This window comes from Saccostrea cucullata, unplaced genomic scaffold (genome assembly GCF_032062105.1).
Source record: "Saccostrea cucullata isolate Sc308-1 unplaced genomic scaffold, CSIRO_AGI_Scuc_v1 ctg511, whole genome shotgun sequence".
NCBI lineage: Eukaryota > Metazoa > Mollusca > Bivalvia > Ostreida > Ostreidae > Saccostrea > Saccostrea cuccullata.
In genome coordinates, this window is record NW_026920486.1 from 117,870 (window position 1) to 137,763 (window position 19,894).

At 32.2% G+C, this 19,894-nt stretch overlaps 1 protein-coding gene and 1 long non-coding RNA gene across 2 annotated transcripts; both read left to right on the forward strand.

Moving 5' to 3' along the window:
• The first annotated feature begins 3,209 nt into the window (after window positions 1–3,209).
• Window positions 3,210–19,204, forward strand: LOC134249593 (uncharacterized). Its single transcript, XM_062731934.1, has 9 exons — window positions 3,210–3,295; window positions 3,810–4,539; window positions 5,144–5,323; window positions 5,599–5,716; window positions 5,840–6,007; window positions 6,510–6,680; window positions 10,502–10,657; window positions 10,753–10,858; window positions 19,095–19,204. The coding sequence occupies exons 2-9, from the start codon at window positions 3,941–3,943 to the stop codon at window positions 19,202–19,204; spliced, it is 1,608 nt and encodes a 535-aa protein (XP_062587918.1). The 5' UTR covers window positions 3,210–3,295; window positions 3,810–3,940.
• LOC134249669 (uncharacterized) lies at window positions 11,647–17,306 on the forward strand. Its single transcript, XR_009988343.1, has 4 exons — window positions 11,647–12,108; window positions 15,608–15,743; window positions 16,663–16,734; window positions 16,838–17,306. It is a non-coding gene; the product is annotated as an uncharacterized LOC134249669 (long non-coding RNA).
• Window positions 19,205–19,894: the final 690 nt, after the last annotated feature.

Consider the following 19,894-nt stretch of genomic DNA (forward strand, 5'->3'; position numbering starts at 1 on the left):
ATACGGTGACCCCTGGTCCCCCTGCTTATGTACAATATAAAGTGACCCCTGATCCCCCTACTGATGTACAATATAAGGTGACCCCTGGTCCCCCTGCTTATGTACAATATAACGTGACCCCTGGTCCCCCTAATGATTTATAATATAAGGTGTCCTCTGGTCCTCCTACTGATGTACAATATAAGGTGACCTCTGGTCTCCTTATTGATGTACAATATAAGGTGAACTCTGGTCCCCCTACTAATGTACAATATAAGGTGTCCTCTGGTCCCCCTACTGATGTATAATATAAGGTGACATCTGGTCCCCTTACTGATGTCCGAAATAAGGTGGCCTCTGGTCACCATTTGATGTAGAACAGAAGATGACATCTGGTCTCCCTTTTGATGTACAATATACGGTGACCTATGGTCGTTCGAAAGATGTATAATATAAGTGACCTCTGGTCTTATTTACTTTTTGTTACCTCTGGTATCCATTTAAAGATTATGGTAACAAGCGGGGGTCTTATATTGTACATCAATAAGGATTTCATACTTCACAAATTGTAGTATATGAATGGGACAGAGGTAATCTTATGTTGTACATCATTACGATGTGAAAGTTTTAAGTAGACAATAATTTAAAATCATGGTATGTGTATGATCATTTTTCAAATCCTCTCTAATAAAAGTTGCGACCTTAATTTTTTGACAGGGAAAAAAATGCACAATTTCTCCGAATTCTCTAAATGTATGTAATTGGAATTTGGAGGATTAGTCAACTTGCTTGTCTTCAAATACAGTATATGCATCCCAAAAGTAAATAACAATTGGTACATTTTTTAAAGTTTTATTTCTTTTTTTATATGTAGTTTGATTGGTTTATGAATTTGCTGTGTAAAATCCAGGGAAAGGGGAGGAGAACTCCACTTCGCAATACAGGGGGTACATCCTCTTTGTAAGATAAATAAAATCAGGGGTTTACTATAAAGTGTTAAAGTGATAAGGTCGCCTATTGAAGCATGGCCTCATAAGGAAGACAAAAGAGACATTAAATTATTTATTAACAAATAATTATTCCATTATGTTAAAGGACTGGTGACAAGTCCGAGCGAAATGAAAAGGTAGGGGGTGGTAGGGGGCAAGACCCTCATCCTCCCCCTACATGCCCACAGGGACCGGTAACATACTGTTTTTGATTTTACGTAATCACTATATATATACAAAAAAGGATCTCTTTTTGTATACATATAGTGATTACGTAAAATCAAATACAGTATGTTACAGGCCCCTGTGGGACTGCCCTACTTGTTATAGAGATCTGCGAATGCAGAGACTGGACGTCGTTTACTCTGAGTCGCTTACTATTAGTAAGGAGATCAGAGGTTAGGCACTGTGTTATATAGATACTATAACCTTACATGGAACAATAAAAATCATAGGGGAGACCACAGGTCACCCAACATGATTCAGAAATTTTAAATTCTTATGTATCATATATCATATAATATTACAGTTAATGTTGCTCAGCACCCCCCCCCCTCTTTCTTTTCTAATACCCATCAGATGGTTATTCCTTTGACAAAAATAAATTTTCTCGGGGGGTTTTCACAATGTAAAGGCTTCACAGTATTACGATTTACTCTATTTTCACTTTACGTGTGCAACGCGCTACATTTTGTAGCGGAGTAAACAGGCCCGATAGTTGTGAACTGAGCAGGGACCTAAGGTCCTAGTTGAGCGTACGTTTTATCCTTCTGCTTTTTACTCCCCAAAGGTGGAACTAAAAAGAGTCTTTATACTAAATGTAAAGTCGTCTAAATCTTATTTCAGTCTTAAAAGTAAAAGAAAGCTAATTTTCTGGAGTTGTAGAATATGACTGTGCACAGCATTTTACATGTACATGTATTGAATATGTGATTTCAATTCAGTCTCTTGTTATGTCTTTCGAGTTGTCCTTGGATAAATTGATGTTGTATCTTTTTTATGTCTGTCGAAAATTCGGTGGAAGGGGGGGGGGGTAAGTCTAAACTCCTTTCTTCTCAGTTCAGTGCCATTTTTTTTACTCAAACGTATATTTCCCTAATTTAACTATACTGCAACAAAGGTAAAAAGCAACGGTGTTTCAGTGAGTGTTGTATAGAAAAAAGTTTTGTCTGAAAAAAAGTTAGATATGGCAAGAAATTAGTGCTGACTTTTACCTATGTTCATTTGTAACCCTGTTACAAGACTATTTAATCAAGTAACATAGGTTACATATCTATCTCTAAATTGAAGAATGCTGGTCTATAAAGTATAGAAGGACCAGGGTGTTATTTTTTTTAGGTTACATTGGTTACAACTATATTTTTTTTGATGACACATGGTTACAATGGTTACAGGTCATCTGAAACCAAAAGTGGTCTTTCTTTCTTGGTTACATTGGTTACAACTATATTTCTTTGGTGACAATCAATTACCAAGGTTTTACAGATCATCTTTATCCGAAGTGGGTTACATTGGTTGTAACCAATTAATTGAAAACGGAATAAATAAAAGAAAATGCTCTTTGTTATCGCTGTAACCAATTGTCACCAATTAAAAACAGAATAAATAAAAAAAAAATGTCTTTGTAACCACTGTAACCAATTAAAAACGGAATAAACGGAAATTATTATGTTACCTGTGTAACCGGTTACAAATGAACATAGGTGAAAGTCAGCACTTATTTCTTGCCATATGAAAAAAGTAGGGGGATGCCCCCTGCCCCACCCCATACCAGATGCTTCGTGCCTGCAGAATAGGCGTCTCCTTAGTAGAGTTGTTCCCCATTTCAAACTGTTCAAAGAGACTTAGAATATATGCCCTAAAATATCTCGAAAATTCGACCATACAATCCATCAGAAAATTTGCAGAAAGATATTTAAAGCCCCGGAAAACCACACGAGTTCGCAAGTTCCAATACCTAATCACCGAAATTTTAATTTGATAAATCATATAAAAAAAATAATGCTTTACAAATTCTATGGTATAAAGTATTTTTCTATTCACTGTAAAATTGATCTATTATATGAAGTACTTGTTGAAGCTTAAAATTCTCCGGAACAATAATTTCTGCCTGGTGATTCTGTATTTACATTTCCTGAGTTATTTCCGATGTTTCAGCTGAGAATATAAACAAAAACACTTCTCGATTTGATTTATTTTATAGCCATTTAGATTTAAGTTCTGATTTTCAATAACTTCTAACATTATTATTAGAAAAGTAATTTATAGTTTGTTGTTATTTAGTTTTCTTTTTTCTTGAAGGAATCTGAGTACCCATGCTAAGCGAGGTAAGCATTTCAACAAAACTGTCAAAAGTTTATCACAGCTGTTTATTGTTTGTTTGTCAGTTGAAAATTATTGTCTTACTGGAATAACCCTTGCACGAATGGCATAATTGGATAAAACATGTATCATAATAGCACTTTTGTGTGGTAATATCTAAAATTGAAAATAATTTTTCTGTACAAAATATACCTTGCCTTTAATGCAAAGCCGAGTAACTATACATCGTGTACCCACTATACATGGACATTTCAAAAAAAAAATATGGCAAATATTTATACACAATATTCAAAGCTAAGCCTCGCAAACTTAAGGAGAGAAATCTGTATTGCATTCAGTTAATCTCGACAGGATTTGTTGAGACCAAATTATTACTTACTAGTATTACTGACAAAGAAATGTCTATACAAAATTTTATTGAGTCTCAATAATTGAATAAATTACACTGAGATAAGCATTCCATGCACTTTCATGTTATACAATATTTATAAACTGTTTTTTTTTTCTTTTGAATCAAAGATCCATTAGATGGCAGTACTGTCTTACAATTTGATTCTTCCTCCAGTGGCTGTTCAAATGTGACGAGAAGACACCTAAAACCAATTTAGCCTATAGAGAGAACACAAATTAAAAGTACTCCAGTTAGATCAATGAACATGAAATTAAATACCCAGCGATTATGTATTTTAATTTTGATTTCACTGCATATAAGTCAGTGTTTGGACACTTCGATGATTGTTAAGAAGCTGTTTGAGAAAGTCAGGAGTTCACAGATTCAGAAAACAACCAAAAGCCTTCCTCCATTTTCATGGCACAAGGAGAAAGGACTGTTTGAAAGTCATGTCAAGCTGTATTTTCATGGATCATTTAGTGAGTTTATGCTCCGTGAAGGATTTGAAATATTTGACAATAACAATTTTGCCACAGCTTGGATTACAACAGCTCTTCTTGAGGTTCACCAGTTGGAAAACAATGGAACTTACATTGATGAGGAGTTGATTTTAAATGCAGTGAAAGCCATGGGGAACTTTGTTGATAAAAATAATAAATTCAACACATCTGTTCAAACATTTTGGCCCCAAACATTTAATGAAACTGTGGCCACATGGCAAAGCACACCACAGAATTTGTTGCAACTCTTTGCTCTATTTGATGATATTCCATGGTCTGTGATTTTAAACTTTATTCAAAAACTGCATTTAGCTGATGCTGAAATGATAAAGAATATCAAACAATTGCTGCAGGAGAAGTAAGATTCCTTATTTCTTTTTCTTTTTTTTTTTAAATCAGCTGTTTACCAATAAAACTCTCTACATGCAGTCTATACTGTGTATACTCATTAATTTGGGAATCAAATTCTTTTATTTTTAATAAGCTTCAATTTTATAGTACCTTCCCACAGGCACCTGACTGACGTTACTTATTTTTCTTTTAATAAAAAAATATACCCCTACCTAATAATAAATGTTTTATTATTAGGTAGGGATGTGTTTTTTATATTAAAAGAAAAATAAGTAACGTCATGTGACTGTGTACCTTCCGTAGTTTTTTTCATCAAAATTCATTGTAAACTAATTAATGTTTATGTGTCGATGAAATGAAAACATTATGCACAATGTAAGAATTATGGGCAGGGTTACAGTTTTTGTGAACAAACAGACAGATATCGGTAAACAGACAAAGATGCATTGATAGGGTAAATAACATATACATGTACCCTCAAATCTTTGCTTATTATCATGATAATTTGGCTATAAATATAAATAGATTGTACAATATGAAAAAATGCATTTTAATTTGTAGTCTTTGAGTCACCAACTAGAAACATTACTATATATATTTTTATGTTTCAGGGATACCTATGTAAAAGCCTTCCATATTCCTCCTGATTTTGATGACACTTTTGTGAACATTGGCTTAGGATCACTTTTAAAAGAAATGTCCAAGACTTTCCCTCAGAGCTTCCAGACATGGATGAAAAGAAATTCAAATTTAACATCAATTTTGACTGCACTTAAGAAATATGTTTACAGGTAAAAAAAAAATATTATCTAATAATATGAAAAATATTGGTATATAATATTTTTAAGTTGAGCATGTGGCGTATTTTTTTTAATGTTATTGCAGAATATCAAACAAAAATTATTGTATGATTTAGCTTATGATTTTTTATCTTTATGCGGGAAAGGAAGGTCAGTGGTTCTGATCCACCCTCTACTCAAGTATTTATTTATATAACTATAATATTAGAGAAAAGAATTATATAAAATTAAAAAATGTGTACATATGATTGTTTTTTTTTTCAAAGGCCCATGTCAGAAGACAGCAATGCTAACTCAATAGACCCAAGGACATATTTCTATATAAGAGGTTTCTTAGAAAACGCCAGGGATGCAGGTGACACCATTGCTCTTGTGTCTACCTGGGTAAGATTTACAGTTATTTATTGTCTAATTAGTGTCCGGAAACAGCACTCTTTGTACTTCAATTTATTTTAAAAATCTGAAATATTTATTTCAAATGTATTATCCCTGTCCTTTCACTTTTAGGTTCAGAATAATGATGAAGCTAGGAAAGGATTTTACAAAGGCAATGTCATGCCATTTAATGTCAATAACGTTGATATCACTGTGGCAGCTAATGCTATTTATGGCTTAACAAATGGCGTTTTATCAGGCATTCTACCAAAGTCTGTAATGGAGGATCCTGAAATTCAGGTTAGGGTTTTTTTAACATGTACAGTCCATCCTCATTTTCTTTAAACTCAAATAGATAACGGAAATAAGGTTTCTTGATATTGAATTTTTAATTATGTTTATTAAAGTAAAAGATGTTGGAATTTTTAAATCACTGAGACATATACAAATTTTCAAAAATCAGTGATCTTGTGTTTGCTGGTGGGCATAGGTCCCCTGACTAATGTTATTCATTTTTTAAGGCTGACTGCAGAGCCATGTTAAAAGAAATAACAAACTCTAATTTTTTTTATCTCTTGACCACTTATATGAAACTTTTAAGTGACAATCTGTACCAGATGCATATTTTAATTTTATCGCTACTTTATGACAGCCCTAATGTGATTGGTGATTTGGATTCTCAATGAGACACAATGTTTATCCTTTAGAGGGTATTAACTATATTTAGCATGACTGACCTTGTTTTCTGAATAAAATATCTTTATTCTTTAATCTAATTGTAAATTTTGTTTTCTTCATGCAGCAAATATACCTGAACACATCAGCCTTAATTGCATATGAGATCAATACAAACCTCTCCAACAGACAAGACTTGGCCTTGACCTATTACCCATCAGAGTACGAGTTCTACTGGTTTGTGTCAAGGACATTTAGTAAACTACAGGAACATTCCCAACATCAAAGCTTACATCCTGTAAGTTATTAGCTATTGATACCAATAGATAATAAATCCCCCCCTCCAAATCATTTCAAGTTCGTTTCTGCCGCTTGGCAGCCATGTAGGGTGTCCGCTGTAAATATAACACCTGGTTAATTCAGGGGGATATTTGACTCTGTTGTTTAAAAAATCCCATTTCCTACCTTTTATATTTTGGGAATGTTACAGGAAACAAAAATATTTTTATGCCTTATTATACTCTTAGTTAAGCCAAGTGTTACACATATTAACATAACTTTCCTTAGTTTAAACAAATTCTCTAAAAAATGATAAAGGGTAATATTCTTTTTATTAATTTTTTTTCACGAAGTACATTTATGAATTCATTTAGAGCTTTAGTAAGGTTTCAGAAGGAAACACTATCATTTAATCAAAGAGTGATAATCCATACAAATGTACATTACTAATACGCATCCATTGACCAAAAAGTTTATAGAAAGTAAAATCCTGGAATATATCTGAGATTGGTAAGTAATTACTTTAAAGATACCATGGTTATACATATACATTGTAACAGTATGTAGATTGCATTTCATATATTTCCATTTATAAATCAGTATGTTATGTTTATTTCTGAACAATATCGTTTTACCTACTACAGAATGGCAAGATTACAACTTAAGTATATAACAAATGAGATTACCTCCAGTTCTTACATTCCATATATCAACTTCCCCTGTTTGTGTAGCAATATTCGTCTATTACCTTCTAATCATTTTTATGACTCCTGCCTGATTCAGCACATTGATGTAACATAATTAGTTTTTAAAAAGAGAGAGGCTACTGATATATAAGTTGGTGTCACTAGGCTTTTAATAATCTTGTTTGATACACAAGAGTAATGCTCTACGTTTGAATGATTTCTAAAACGAGGCAAGTTATTGAAAAATAACTTGATAAAACAAGTTTGAAGTCATCGTTTTTGAAGTCTTATGGTCGATACAACGATCCTGTCAGATAAAAATAACTTTAACCAGGTTCTTGTTATTTCTTTTCAATGTCAGGGAGCCAGGCTGTGTAGAAAAACGTTTAAAGGTGCATGGACGCAGATTTGAAGTTAATATTTTTCTGTAGAATATCACGATGTATTTATTTTAATAGCATTTCACACAAAAATATATTAAAAATTTAATTTCATTTTAAAGTTATTGAAACTTCAAATTTTTGGATGGGTTTGATTGACACATCCTTGCACTCTCACAAATTTCACGGAAAATATTAAAACTTTAATCCAGAACAATAATTATATTCTGAGTAGGAATGTTAGAAAGCAAAACCCCTTCACAAGTATCGTCATTCCGCGCTAAGTGTTGTGTACAGAGTTAAGTAAATTGACCACACCCGTGAAAGGTACACAGTTTCTGTAAACAGGACACAAGCTCTGTTATTGTTGATGTTTTCGATTCACCGGGTTATCCCCCGCTACTTTTCGATTCACCGGGTGCGTTCAATTGTTAAAGTCTGCTCACCACAACTGCACGGACTGAAGATATACTGTTTGTAACTTTCGAACATTTCTACTCTGAGTTTTCTGGATTATAGTTTTAATATTTTTCATTTATACACAACAAGATTGCCACTTTTCCTAAGTATTAAGAATAAAATCAAACCCGTCTTTAAAAAAATTAAAGTTTTAATACATTGTAACTTTTACGATGAAATAAGGCGAGGACAATCCCCCGCTCTGAGAAGACATTATTCAACCCTAAAAGTTATATTTTTCAAAATTATATTGTTTACATCATCTTTTACACATTTAATTCTGTATTTCATTGTTTTAATATTTTATTAATGATTTATTTTTAACTCATGCTTTTAAGATATGTGAAAACAAAAAAGAAAAAGCTTCACGCATGATTCGAACTCTCTCCATAGCGCAGAGTTAGGTCCAAGACCGACCGCTTTAACCACTACGCTACGAAGAATATGCATTAACGATGTCTGTCAGTGTGATTTAAATGAAAGGATTTGTTGAAGCGTACATTTTTTCAGAAATTTTCGATTTTCATATAGAATGGGTTCAGATTCCATTTTTTGGACGAATGAAATAGATTTCACATTTACGTTTCCATAATATAAGTGTTAACGAAAAATGGAGACTTAACCCATTCATGTTCAAAATTAATTTTTTATAGCTCTAGTAAACCCATTTTCCACTAAATATGCTTAACTGTCAACTTTGAAATAAAGATTATCAAATAATAAGTCGTTCAGTAAAATGAAATGATAAAATGTTTAGAAGATGACATTATTGAGAACATGATTTTAGAAAAATATAACTTTTCTGTGAATTTTGAAAATTCAGAAACATTTTGTCTCAGATCGGGGAATTGTCCACGCCTTATACGCCCTCTTTCTTTTTAATACATTTTTGTGTGAAATGCTATTAAAATATATAAGTCGTAATATTACATAGAAAATATTAACTTCAAATAAGTGTCCATGTACCTTTTAAGGGGGCCGACTATAGTTTCCATTGAGCAATATTTCGCGCATCATAGTAAAATGAAGCGTATTTACTGTTTTAATGCAATTTTTTTCGCTTAGTTATTAAGATTAAACAAAATTAAAAAATTATAGGTATAAAAATGTAATTAGAATTTGATATAACTGATTTTTTAACCGATTTTGCAATTGATAGGTAGGTTGACGTCGTTGCAGTGTGTTTTTGACGTTACCGGTAATCTGTAGCTCTTAAAGAAAGGGGTAATAAAAATATTATTAAAGAAAAAGTAATAAACATACACTATTGAAATTTAAAACATAGAAATTTGAGAATATCTCCAATATTTTTATTATGTTTTCATGTGAATCCATTATGCACGTCATAGTTTGTAATACTCTATAAAAATAGTAAAATTTGCTAATTTTTTGCGTTTTGAGATGCCCCCTCTAGTAAAAAGACGGTAGAATTTTGTGTTCCTTACATTTATTGTATAATATAGTATTACTCATCAAATATTATAGTTTGAACAAAATGTCTATTGTAGTATTTGTATAATTTGCTTTAAAGTGCTAAAAATTGGCATTTTCCTATATAATCCTATAGTAAATGTACCTGTATTTTGAGACGGTCACTCAAAAATACCTGGACGGTAGATTTCCCCCAAACTTTGCATGTACACTGAAGTGAATGTAAGTTATATATGATATAAAAATGAAGAGTTTCGCTATTGTAGTTTTCACACAATAAAACTATAGTCGGCCCCCTTAAAGATACCAATCTTTCCAATTTTTGTTTCAATTAATTTTCAAAAGAATAAAAGGAATCCCTTGATACAGCACTTCATGTAATTATAATACATGTACCATGTTTACTAACTGTTGTAAGTTTAAAGTTTTGTGTCATAAGTAAAATTATCAAATCTTGCTCGAAAATGGAAATGTATTGAACTTATCCACACAGCATTATATTCTGAAGAATATGCACGAGTGTTTTAGTACAACTATCTATGCTTGAATTTCTTAATTTTAAAGTTTAATGGATTTGGGTAGATACATTTTAGACTTTGATTTTTTCACGAAAATATGATAAATTATGAATTACTTTCTTATGTTAATTCAACAAAGACCAATCAAGCTTAAACTCCATTGAAACAATTCAAACTGGGGGTAGAGCAAACATCCATGCCCCTCTTAAAGCATCTAAGGTGGGATTAGGTGCCCTGGGGTAGTAAGCATCCGCTGACGATTGCTTACATGAGTCATGTGCTCCTTGTGATGATTGGACAATGGGAAAAGTTCACAGACAACCCAGCATGTAAACGATATTATAGATCTTCTCGATCTTCTTGCAGATCATGAAGCGAGTTCGGGAGATACTGAGAGAAGCCCTGTGTGGTAAAATGACCACCTCTATTTTGATGTCCTACAAAACTGACAGTGATGGGTCAGTGTTTTATGACAACTTTCTCGGCGATGGGGATAGATCACTTTTTATCAATAAAACAATTGTAAGTAAAAGCAAAATGCTATCGGCAGATTGTTTTGACTTATTGTATCTTACTGAAGAATCATACTGCAAATGTCATTATACTTTATTGTACAGAAAAGAGGTGAGGACAGAATATTCACAACTTCTATGGCAATCAACGCATTATTAACAACATGGACTTCCTATGATATTGCAAGAAAGAGGCTGATATGGGTAAAAGGTACTATGATTTCTTATTTAATCTGTTATTAGTTAGATTTTCAAGTCTCTAAAAAAGACAAAAAAGTTTACTTACCTCTCGATTTTTAGGCAGAAGAAAAGTAAGGACATTTCTATACAAATTAAAGTATTTCTGATTCATTTCAATGTAAAAAGAAACAAAGACGCACAGTTTAACATAGTTTAATTAATATTCAAATTTTCAACCAAAGTAGTTGATGTGGTGAAGAGAGCTGTACAATGGATATGTAGAAATGTCCTGTCAGGGAAGTATCGTCCTTGGAATGCGTTCTTCTCAGGTTCAGTGAAAAGTTTTGTAAGTGTTATTATTATTTTTTTTTTTTTACAATTTATTTTATTTTTTTTCGAAAATATTTTTTTAACATTTTAGCACTTAAGCTAAAATGTAAATTTCAGATATCTTGTTTTATAATATTCTATTTGCTTAGAAGTCATTTTATGACCCTGCCTATTTTTGCAGAATTCCATGCCATGGTGGTACCCTTCTAACCGCAAGGAGTACCTAAATGGAACCTCTATAGCAGACGACACCCACATTCCTAGTGATGCCACAATTATAGCCATGCAGGGAGTGAAGTCCCCAGAATGGTACAATACTCAGCTCAACAGAAAACATTTTGGATTCAATGTTCCCTTGGTATTTCATGGATACAACGCAGAGAAAGGGCCTTTTCCCTTTTGGAGTTCAGAACCATACACATATGTTTCAGCCATGTTATCATTGGTTAAATACAAAAATGTGATGACTGAGCCATAATACTGTTGATTCTTTTATACGTTTTTGTGCCATAAATTTTTTTTTTAAATGATAAATGCCGAAGTGTATTGTATTTGCCTCAGCATTACATTCCATTGTTGCTCAAAGAAGATTAGGCAGATCTGTCTTTGTTTTACTTTCCTATACATTTGCATTCTTATATCATTAGTAATTGTGAAACATTATGTGTTTTTACAAGATATCCCGCTGATCATTTTTTGAATATCCTACAGAATGACTGAATCTTTAAAACTTGCAAGCACTAATATTTTTGTCTATGCAGTTTTATACCTCAAGATTTTGTGAATTGGTAAGTGTTGTTATATGATAAGCAAACATAGATTTTCATTTATTGAGGAAAAATCATTTTTGATCTGGACAAATGCTTCATACAGTATTAAAATTTTAAGTCTTAATAATATTGGAGGACACTTTTCTGATTTCGTTGTAGTTGAAAACATTATTACTAGAAGGTAAGTACAGTGTATATACATTACATGACTGTCTATGTGCTTTTACTAACAAACTACATCTTTATGTAACTTAAAGGTTTTATTTTACTAGAAGTGTATGTTTAAAGTATGTTCTTATTGTATATGAAAGTCATTGTATTTTATCTCGTTTCAAAGGAGTAAATAACAGTGTAATGTTTTGTCATTCAACCCTTGTAAATACAATTTATTTACTCGTACCTGTATATATTGTAATTTCATGTAAACTTTAAGCAGCGAAACAGAAAATATATGTTATATTATTGTTTTAAATATCTCTTATTCTGTTTTTTTTTCATCTGCTTATTTTCTTGTTGAAAACTATATATTTATTTTAAGAGGCAGAAAATATAGTTTTATCTTATTCCTGAATATGTATTTCTTCCTGAATATGTAATTCACATTCTATAGACTATATGTAATAGATATTCACACTTGTCTGATCAAGTATTTGGAAATTAAGGTGAACTGGTAAATCATGTAATCTTTGATAATCATTAAACTTATCCCTCCCGGTGAATGTGTTGTCATCTGTGCGTGATTTTATTTTTAATTATCAGCACTTTAAGATATGTATTTGACTCACCATTCACAAAAAAGAAAAAAAAACTGTTATTATTGTTGAAATGTATCTATTTGGAACGTTAGTGTTCTTTTCTAAGGATATTGCATTTTGTAGGATTTTTCCCCTAACAAAAACGAAGTTATATGAAAAGAAATTGTGATGATTTCTTAATATGTAGATCGACGATTGTTACGATCGATAGTTCATTCGAAAGAGGGTTTGCTGCGTTGATTCGAACCTTTGCTCGACTGAAATGTCTCTAAAGATAGGTAAGGTAGCAACTGTCCTTTGCCAAGCCCTCAGCACTTTAGAGTGAAAGTTCCAGGTCTTTTGGATGAAAACGTTCGAGGCCCCGGTATTCTTTGTCTTGATCAAGAACCCCTACTGCCCTTTGGTCTTAAGTGCAAAGTAAATGCCTAATTTGAAGCTCTCCATTGAAAGTGATGGCGTATCAAAAGGGATGTAAAAAACATACAATCAATCATCTTAACGCACACTGATGCAAAAACTTGTAAAGCTCTATTATAAGTAATAACAAGTTTCCTACAATTCTTTGCAACTACGAAACTTCTTACTAGTATAAAGCATGATCATAAAATGTTGCTTTTTACTATTGAAAGAAAGGGAATTTAAGGTAGGATTCTTCTCATATTTCTAATATTTAAAACTTAATGAAATTTTCACACAATCAAGAAGACAACATCAGTAAGTGATAGTATCAGTGAAATTGAATTTGACCGTTTAATATTAGAGGCAAGGTCAGGTCAAGGTCATTATCTTTTTTCTTGACATTAAGAATGAAAAATAACTGTTGTCAATCATGTGATACCTACTTCTATTTCAAAAGTTTAATGATTGTTCTTTTTGCATAAAAAACATATTACTATATCAGGTCTATAGCATGATATTATCAAATTTACAAAACTGGATATTGGCTATTCCGAATTTTCTCTGTTTTTCTTAATTTTTTAGGATATATTAGTTAGTTTCAGATGCTTCCTATATTTAACTTTTTCTTATTTTCACATATAATAAAGTAGTCTTATATTAATGTACAAAATGATACAAAAACAAAAAGTTTTGATCGTTTACTAAGACAGAAAAAATACTTTTTATGGATTTTTGGCTCAAATCTGCTCTTTGATAGGAAGCGTTTAAAAGCTAACAAAGTTCTAGTTTGTTTGGAAAATCATATTTATTTGATATATTTTGAAAGTTTAGTCTCTAATTATTAATATAACTTACATTTGAAAATTTCTCCAAGTCTTCGATTATGTAAAAAATTATAACTAAATTCATTGTTCTATTATAATTTTGAGAGACAGAAAAGAAGATATTTTCATACGCCACCATTCCGCCAAAAATATAGTCCCTGCTAGTTTTCAAACGCAGTTTACCATTTCTATTTAAAGTTGTACAATTGTCATGAGGAAAGAAAAATATGGTCTTTTAAATTCCTTAAACCTCAATATATAAGACATATAAGCAAATATACTTTGAATGATTCATCTAGTCAGAAAGAAGAATCCTACCTTAATTGAGCAAAGAGAAACTTAACTGTTTTCCCTGTCTACGACTTTTTGGGACAACCCTCGTATGCCATCTTTTCTAACACTTCGATGCGATTCAATTGCTTCACTTCAAATAAGCATACGTATTTGAAATTTCTGTTCACTTGAAAAGCTTAAAATTTTGGGTTTTTTTATTGTCCATTTGATGATTAGTTCAAACAAGCCACAAGTTGCCACTGCAAGACTGCAGATTAAGAACTGTACTCTTTACTTGTGTCTATTGAGAATTGGGTTTTTTTTTTTAGCTCAACTGGATCTACTGCCACACAGTACCCTTTCCTCCAATAAATTTCCGCGTCAATGGCGGAATTAAAACCGCTTTGCAAATAATTTATAAACCTCGCCACTGAATTGGAGTGGTTATAATTAATTTTTCACTAAGTTAATAGTCGGTGACAAGCACTTTGAAAAATCATCGTCAAAAGATTCCAAATCTAAAAAATTTAGAAAAAATAATTAACTTATGGACGCAAATTTTCTTTACAAGGAAAATAATTTTACTTTTAATTTTTATTATGCGCCCGGATCGATAGATCCTGGCGTATATTGTTTTTGTCCTGCCTGTTTATCTGTTTGTCTGTTTATCTGTTTGTCTGTCTGTCTGTTGTCAACTTTAACCTTCGCCATAACTTTTGAAATGGGAGATAGAGACTACATTTTTGGTATGCATACTCCATTTATTAAGTTCTTTCAAATGACGCCAAGGTCAATGAACTTTTACTTGACTGTGACTATATGCGAAAAATAGCTTTTTTGTTAACTTTCGCCATAACTATTGAACCATGAGAGATATAGACTTTATATTTGGTATGCATACTCCACTTATTAAGTTCTTTCAAATGACACTAAGGTCAATGACCTTGAGACCTTGACTGTGACGTATATTCTAAAAATAGCTTTTTCGAACTTTGTTGCCACGGGCGCATAGTGTTTCACAAACACATCTTGTTTCGATCTTCATTACAACCATCAAGGGTTGTGTCTGCCAAGTATTTTGTTTTCCTTCAAAACAAACTTGTTCTCCAAGGAAACGAAACGTTTCTTTTGACATTTATCAAAGCTAGAGAGAGGTACATGTATATCGCTAGGTATTTGCCAGTTCTAGTGGAAGAAAGGGAAGTTTGAGAACAAAAATTGAGGAACAGCAATAATCTTTCAAGGGCGGAGAGATGGTATGTCCAAATCAAGACTGTACAGGTATACAATTTTACATGATAATATCTTGACTGTTACGCAGTAGATAAGGATATCTGCAAGGACTAAGTCTTACACTTAGCAAGGAACCCTTGTCATGTCAAATATGTTAATCAATTTGAAAATTTTTATTTTGTGGTACTTCATACAGGCTGCACGATTTGAAAGGGAAGAAAAAAGGATTCTTCTAAACGATCCAGGTTTAGTTGAACAAAGGTTGAATCATCTTGAGCAAGAGGTGCAGACACTGAAGATTGAAAACCAAAAGCTAAAATCTTCACAAACAGGTAAAAGGAAAGAAAGAGGGCGTATAAGGCGTGGACAATTCCCCGCTCTGAGACAATATGTTTCTCAATTTTTAAAATTAACGGAAAATTTATATTTTTCTTAAATCATGTTCTCAGTAATGTCATCTTCAAAACATTATTTTTTTTATTTTACTGAACGACTTATCATTTGACAATCTTTTTTCAAAGTTGACAGTAAGTTAAGCATATTTAGTGGACAAGGGTTTACTAGAGCCATAAAAAATGAATTTTGAACATGAATGGGTAAGTCTCCATTTTTCGTTAACGCTTAAATGATAGAAACGTAAATGTGAAATCTATTTCATTTGTCCAAAAAATGGAATCTGAACCATTCTATATGAAAATCGAACTTTTCTGAAGAAAATGCACGCTTCAACAAACCCGTTTATTTAAATCACACTTACAGACATTGATAACGCATGGTGGTTACATGTAACGCGGTCGGTCTTGTGCCAAACCCTACTCTATGGAGAGAGTTCGAATCATACATGATGCTTTTTCTTTTTGTTTTCACATATCTTAAAAACATGAGTGAAAAAATAAATTATCAATAAAATAAAAAACAATGAAATACAGAATTGAATGTGTAAAAGAATATATAACCATATTATTAAAAAAAATATCGCTTTCATGAACTTTTAGAATTGAGAAGTGTCTTTTCTCAGAGGGGATTGACATCGCCTTATACGCCTCCATTCTTTGTTGAAAAATATACGGTACAATTTTAAATTTATTTTGATATTCATAATTTTTATGGCAAAATGTAAGATTTGCTTTATTTTGTCCTTGATATTCATAATGGTCATACTGAAATGCATGAAAATGACTTCCAAATGCATTCATTTTATATTATTATGCATATTAAATTTTACTTAATATAATCCATTGCACTTTACAGGAAGTAATGCTGTTTACACACGTTGAGGAAGAAAGGAATGCCCTTCTAATGTATCAGAGATAATATATTCCGGTAATCCAATTGTTCTACTTGTTTCAAAAAATAGTCAAGTTGTAAATAAAGAAATATACCATAATTGCTTTCTGCCAGTTTATGATTGACGATATATTTTCAGGATTTGCTGCAGGTGGATGGTGGAATGATAAAGGAAGTCCAACTTTCTTTGTCTTCCGCCAGATCCTATATCAAGTGGGAAATCAATAACAACAGGTTGCAACCATCTCTTTGGTGTGGAATATGAATCGGGATTCTGGGGACCCCATTCCCATAATGAAGATGCCCCTTGCGCAGTTTGCTCTAGCACTTCTGGGGCCCAAATGCTGATGATTCCCGGAAGAGACACTTGCTATCATGGATGGACAAAGCAATATGATGGCTATCTTGGAACCAACCGTCTTGATTACGCAGGAGCAACCGAGTACGTGTTTGTTGATCACAGTCCATCATATCTTAATGGAGGAGAGCGTGCCACGGATGGAGCTTTATTTCACCCCGTTACCTACCAGTGTGGCGCACTACAGTGTCCGCCATACACTAACAACGAAGTCGTCAATTGTGTTGTGTGTACAAAATAAAGTTATTAAAATATGATAATGAAAGTGTGAAAAAAACATGCAACAAAATTAAGAGTACTTTTTATAATCATATATATAATTGGCTTCTATTAAATTGATATAATATATATTTAATTGGCTTCTATTAAATTGATCTTGACTTAAGAAATAAAGATTCTAGAATGCATATCCACCCGGTGATTCTAAATTGATAATTTTTATTGCGACAAAAACAATAGTGTTATAGATAAAATATATAAATTATAAATTCTCTAAATTACTCTATCAGTAGAAAGGAAGTGCAATTGCATATAACACCTTAGTTCTATGATTTTTTAAAAGTCGGTTTGGTAAACTGTGGCTTGAAAATATTCCCATCAATTTTAAACTTTCTTTTGTCAGTCTCTGTAAAAAAAATAATATTGCACTCAGATGTAGCACATTCATTCGGACAATCCATAAAAATTTAAATTCAGAGAAAACCGTATCTACCTCGCACCTCTATATATTCTTCTCAGAAGAATCAATTATTTTAGGTACGCCCAATTTTTGGTACCAAGTCATAATGTCATGACCTTATCTGATGAAAGAATGATCAGTGCTGAATGAATTCAATTCTAGTTATAGTTTGACAGGACATTTGCTGCTGAATGAATAACATCATTTATTTTGATTTCCTACAAAACTGACGGTGATGCGTCAGTGTTTTACGACGACTTTTTCGGCGGTGGAGATAGATCACTTTTCATCAATAAGACAATTGTAAGTAAAAAGTCGTTTGAAGACTGTTTTGAAGTACTATATCGGACTGAAGGTACATTGTGAAAATGTAACAATTTATTGCACAGAAAATATTTTAGGACCAAATATTTACAACAGTTCTTTTATTACCTAACCTACTATATAAAATGTGATTAGGCATTTTGAACTGTTTCACGATTCATTTTATGTTTTTGCGTGATCATGAAACAGTCGAACTGTTGACCGGGCCACAGAATGAACTGTTGCCTGTTTAAAGCATCATCGTGATATTCAAGCGTTTTGATGATCACGACATCACTATTTACCTGCTATATATTTAACTAAATTGGAATAAAACACACAATCAATTTATTAAGTATTGATTAAAATTATTAAATATTAATCTAATCTTTACATTCTGTGTTCAGCTAATTAATAGACTCGTATGTGGATAAACAGTTGTTAAACCTCTTTATTGATTGTTTGTGTGTTTTTATTCCAATTTAGTTAATTATATATAGTAGGTTAGGTAATAAAACACTTATTTAATGACTACTCGGTGAAACAGTCAAACTATTGTCCCTCGGTAGTGGGGAAGACCTGGGAAACTGTTGCCGTCGGCCTTCAGCTTCTGGCAACAGTTTCCCAGGTATTCCCAACTACCTCGGTACAATAGTTTGACTGTTTACCTCGTAGTTATTAAATAAGTGTATACTTTATGATATCAACGCTTTATTAACAACATGGACTTCCTATGATATTTTAAGAAAAGGGCTATTCTGGGTAAAAGCATCCTCTCAAGCCATGGTTCGGAGTCCGCATATATACCTTTCTCATAGAATTGAAGAGGATCGTGCATTTTGGCCGTGGTTTTGTAACGATAGGGTAAAAGCTATGATTTCTTTTTAGCCAGTCCTTAGTTGATTTAAGGGTCTTATAGGGGAAAAAAACTTTCCCACAATTTTGTGTCGTCAGTAGCAAAAATAAAAAATACTGAAATGATGTGCATATTGAATTATTTTCAATTCATTTTATACACACAGGAACAAATAAATAGTATTGATTTTGATTTTTCAGGAGTGCCAACTAAAGTAGTTGATGTGAAGAGGGCTGTACAATGGATATGTAGAAATGTCCTGTCCGGGAAGTATCGGCCTTGGGATGCTTGTTTCGATTCTCTGATTTAGTGAAAAGCTTTGAAAGAGTTACAAGTATTTGTCCATTTTCCTGCAAAAAAATTTTTTTAAAAAAAAGGAAATTTAAAAAAGAGCGAAAAGAAACAAAAACAAATGTAACAAAACGATTTTTTTTATCAAGCAATATCTGATAAATCTAGTTTGATAACCGAAAGTGCAAAACTATTTATGCAGAATTCCAAGTCATGGTGGTATCCTCCAAACAGTAAAAATACCTGAATGGAACCTTTTCAGAATTTCAGATGACATCCACATTCCCAGTGGTGCCACAATTATAGCCATGCAGAGGGTGAAGTCAACAGAATGGTACGAGGCTCAGCTTAAGAAAAAGCATTCTGGATAAAATGTTCCCATGGTATTACATTTGTAAATAAATATAATGCGGAAAAAGGTCCTTTTTCCTTTTGGAGTTCAGAAATTTACACATGTTTCAGTTATGTTATCATTCGTCAAATACAAAAGTGTGATGATCGAGTCTTTTATATGTTTTTGTGCCATATAATTTTTTTTTTGTATAACAAAAGCCATACTTATAAATTCCGATGATAATATTATTTTTGCCTTTAGTATTACATTTCAATGCTGCTCAAAGAATATTAAACAATCTGTATTTCTTTTACTTTCTTTTATGTCATTAACATCCCTTAACATAGATATTTGTGAAGCATTACGTTAATTGTT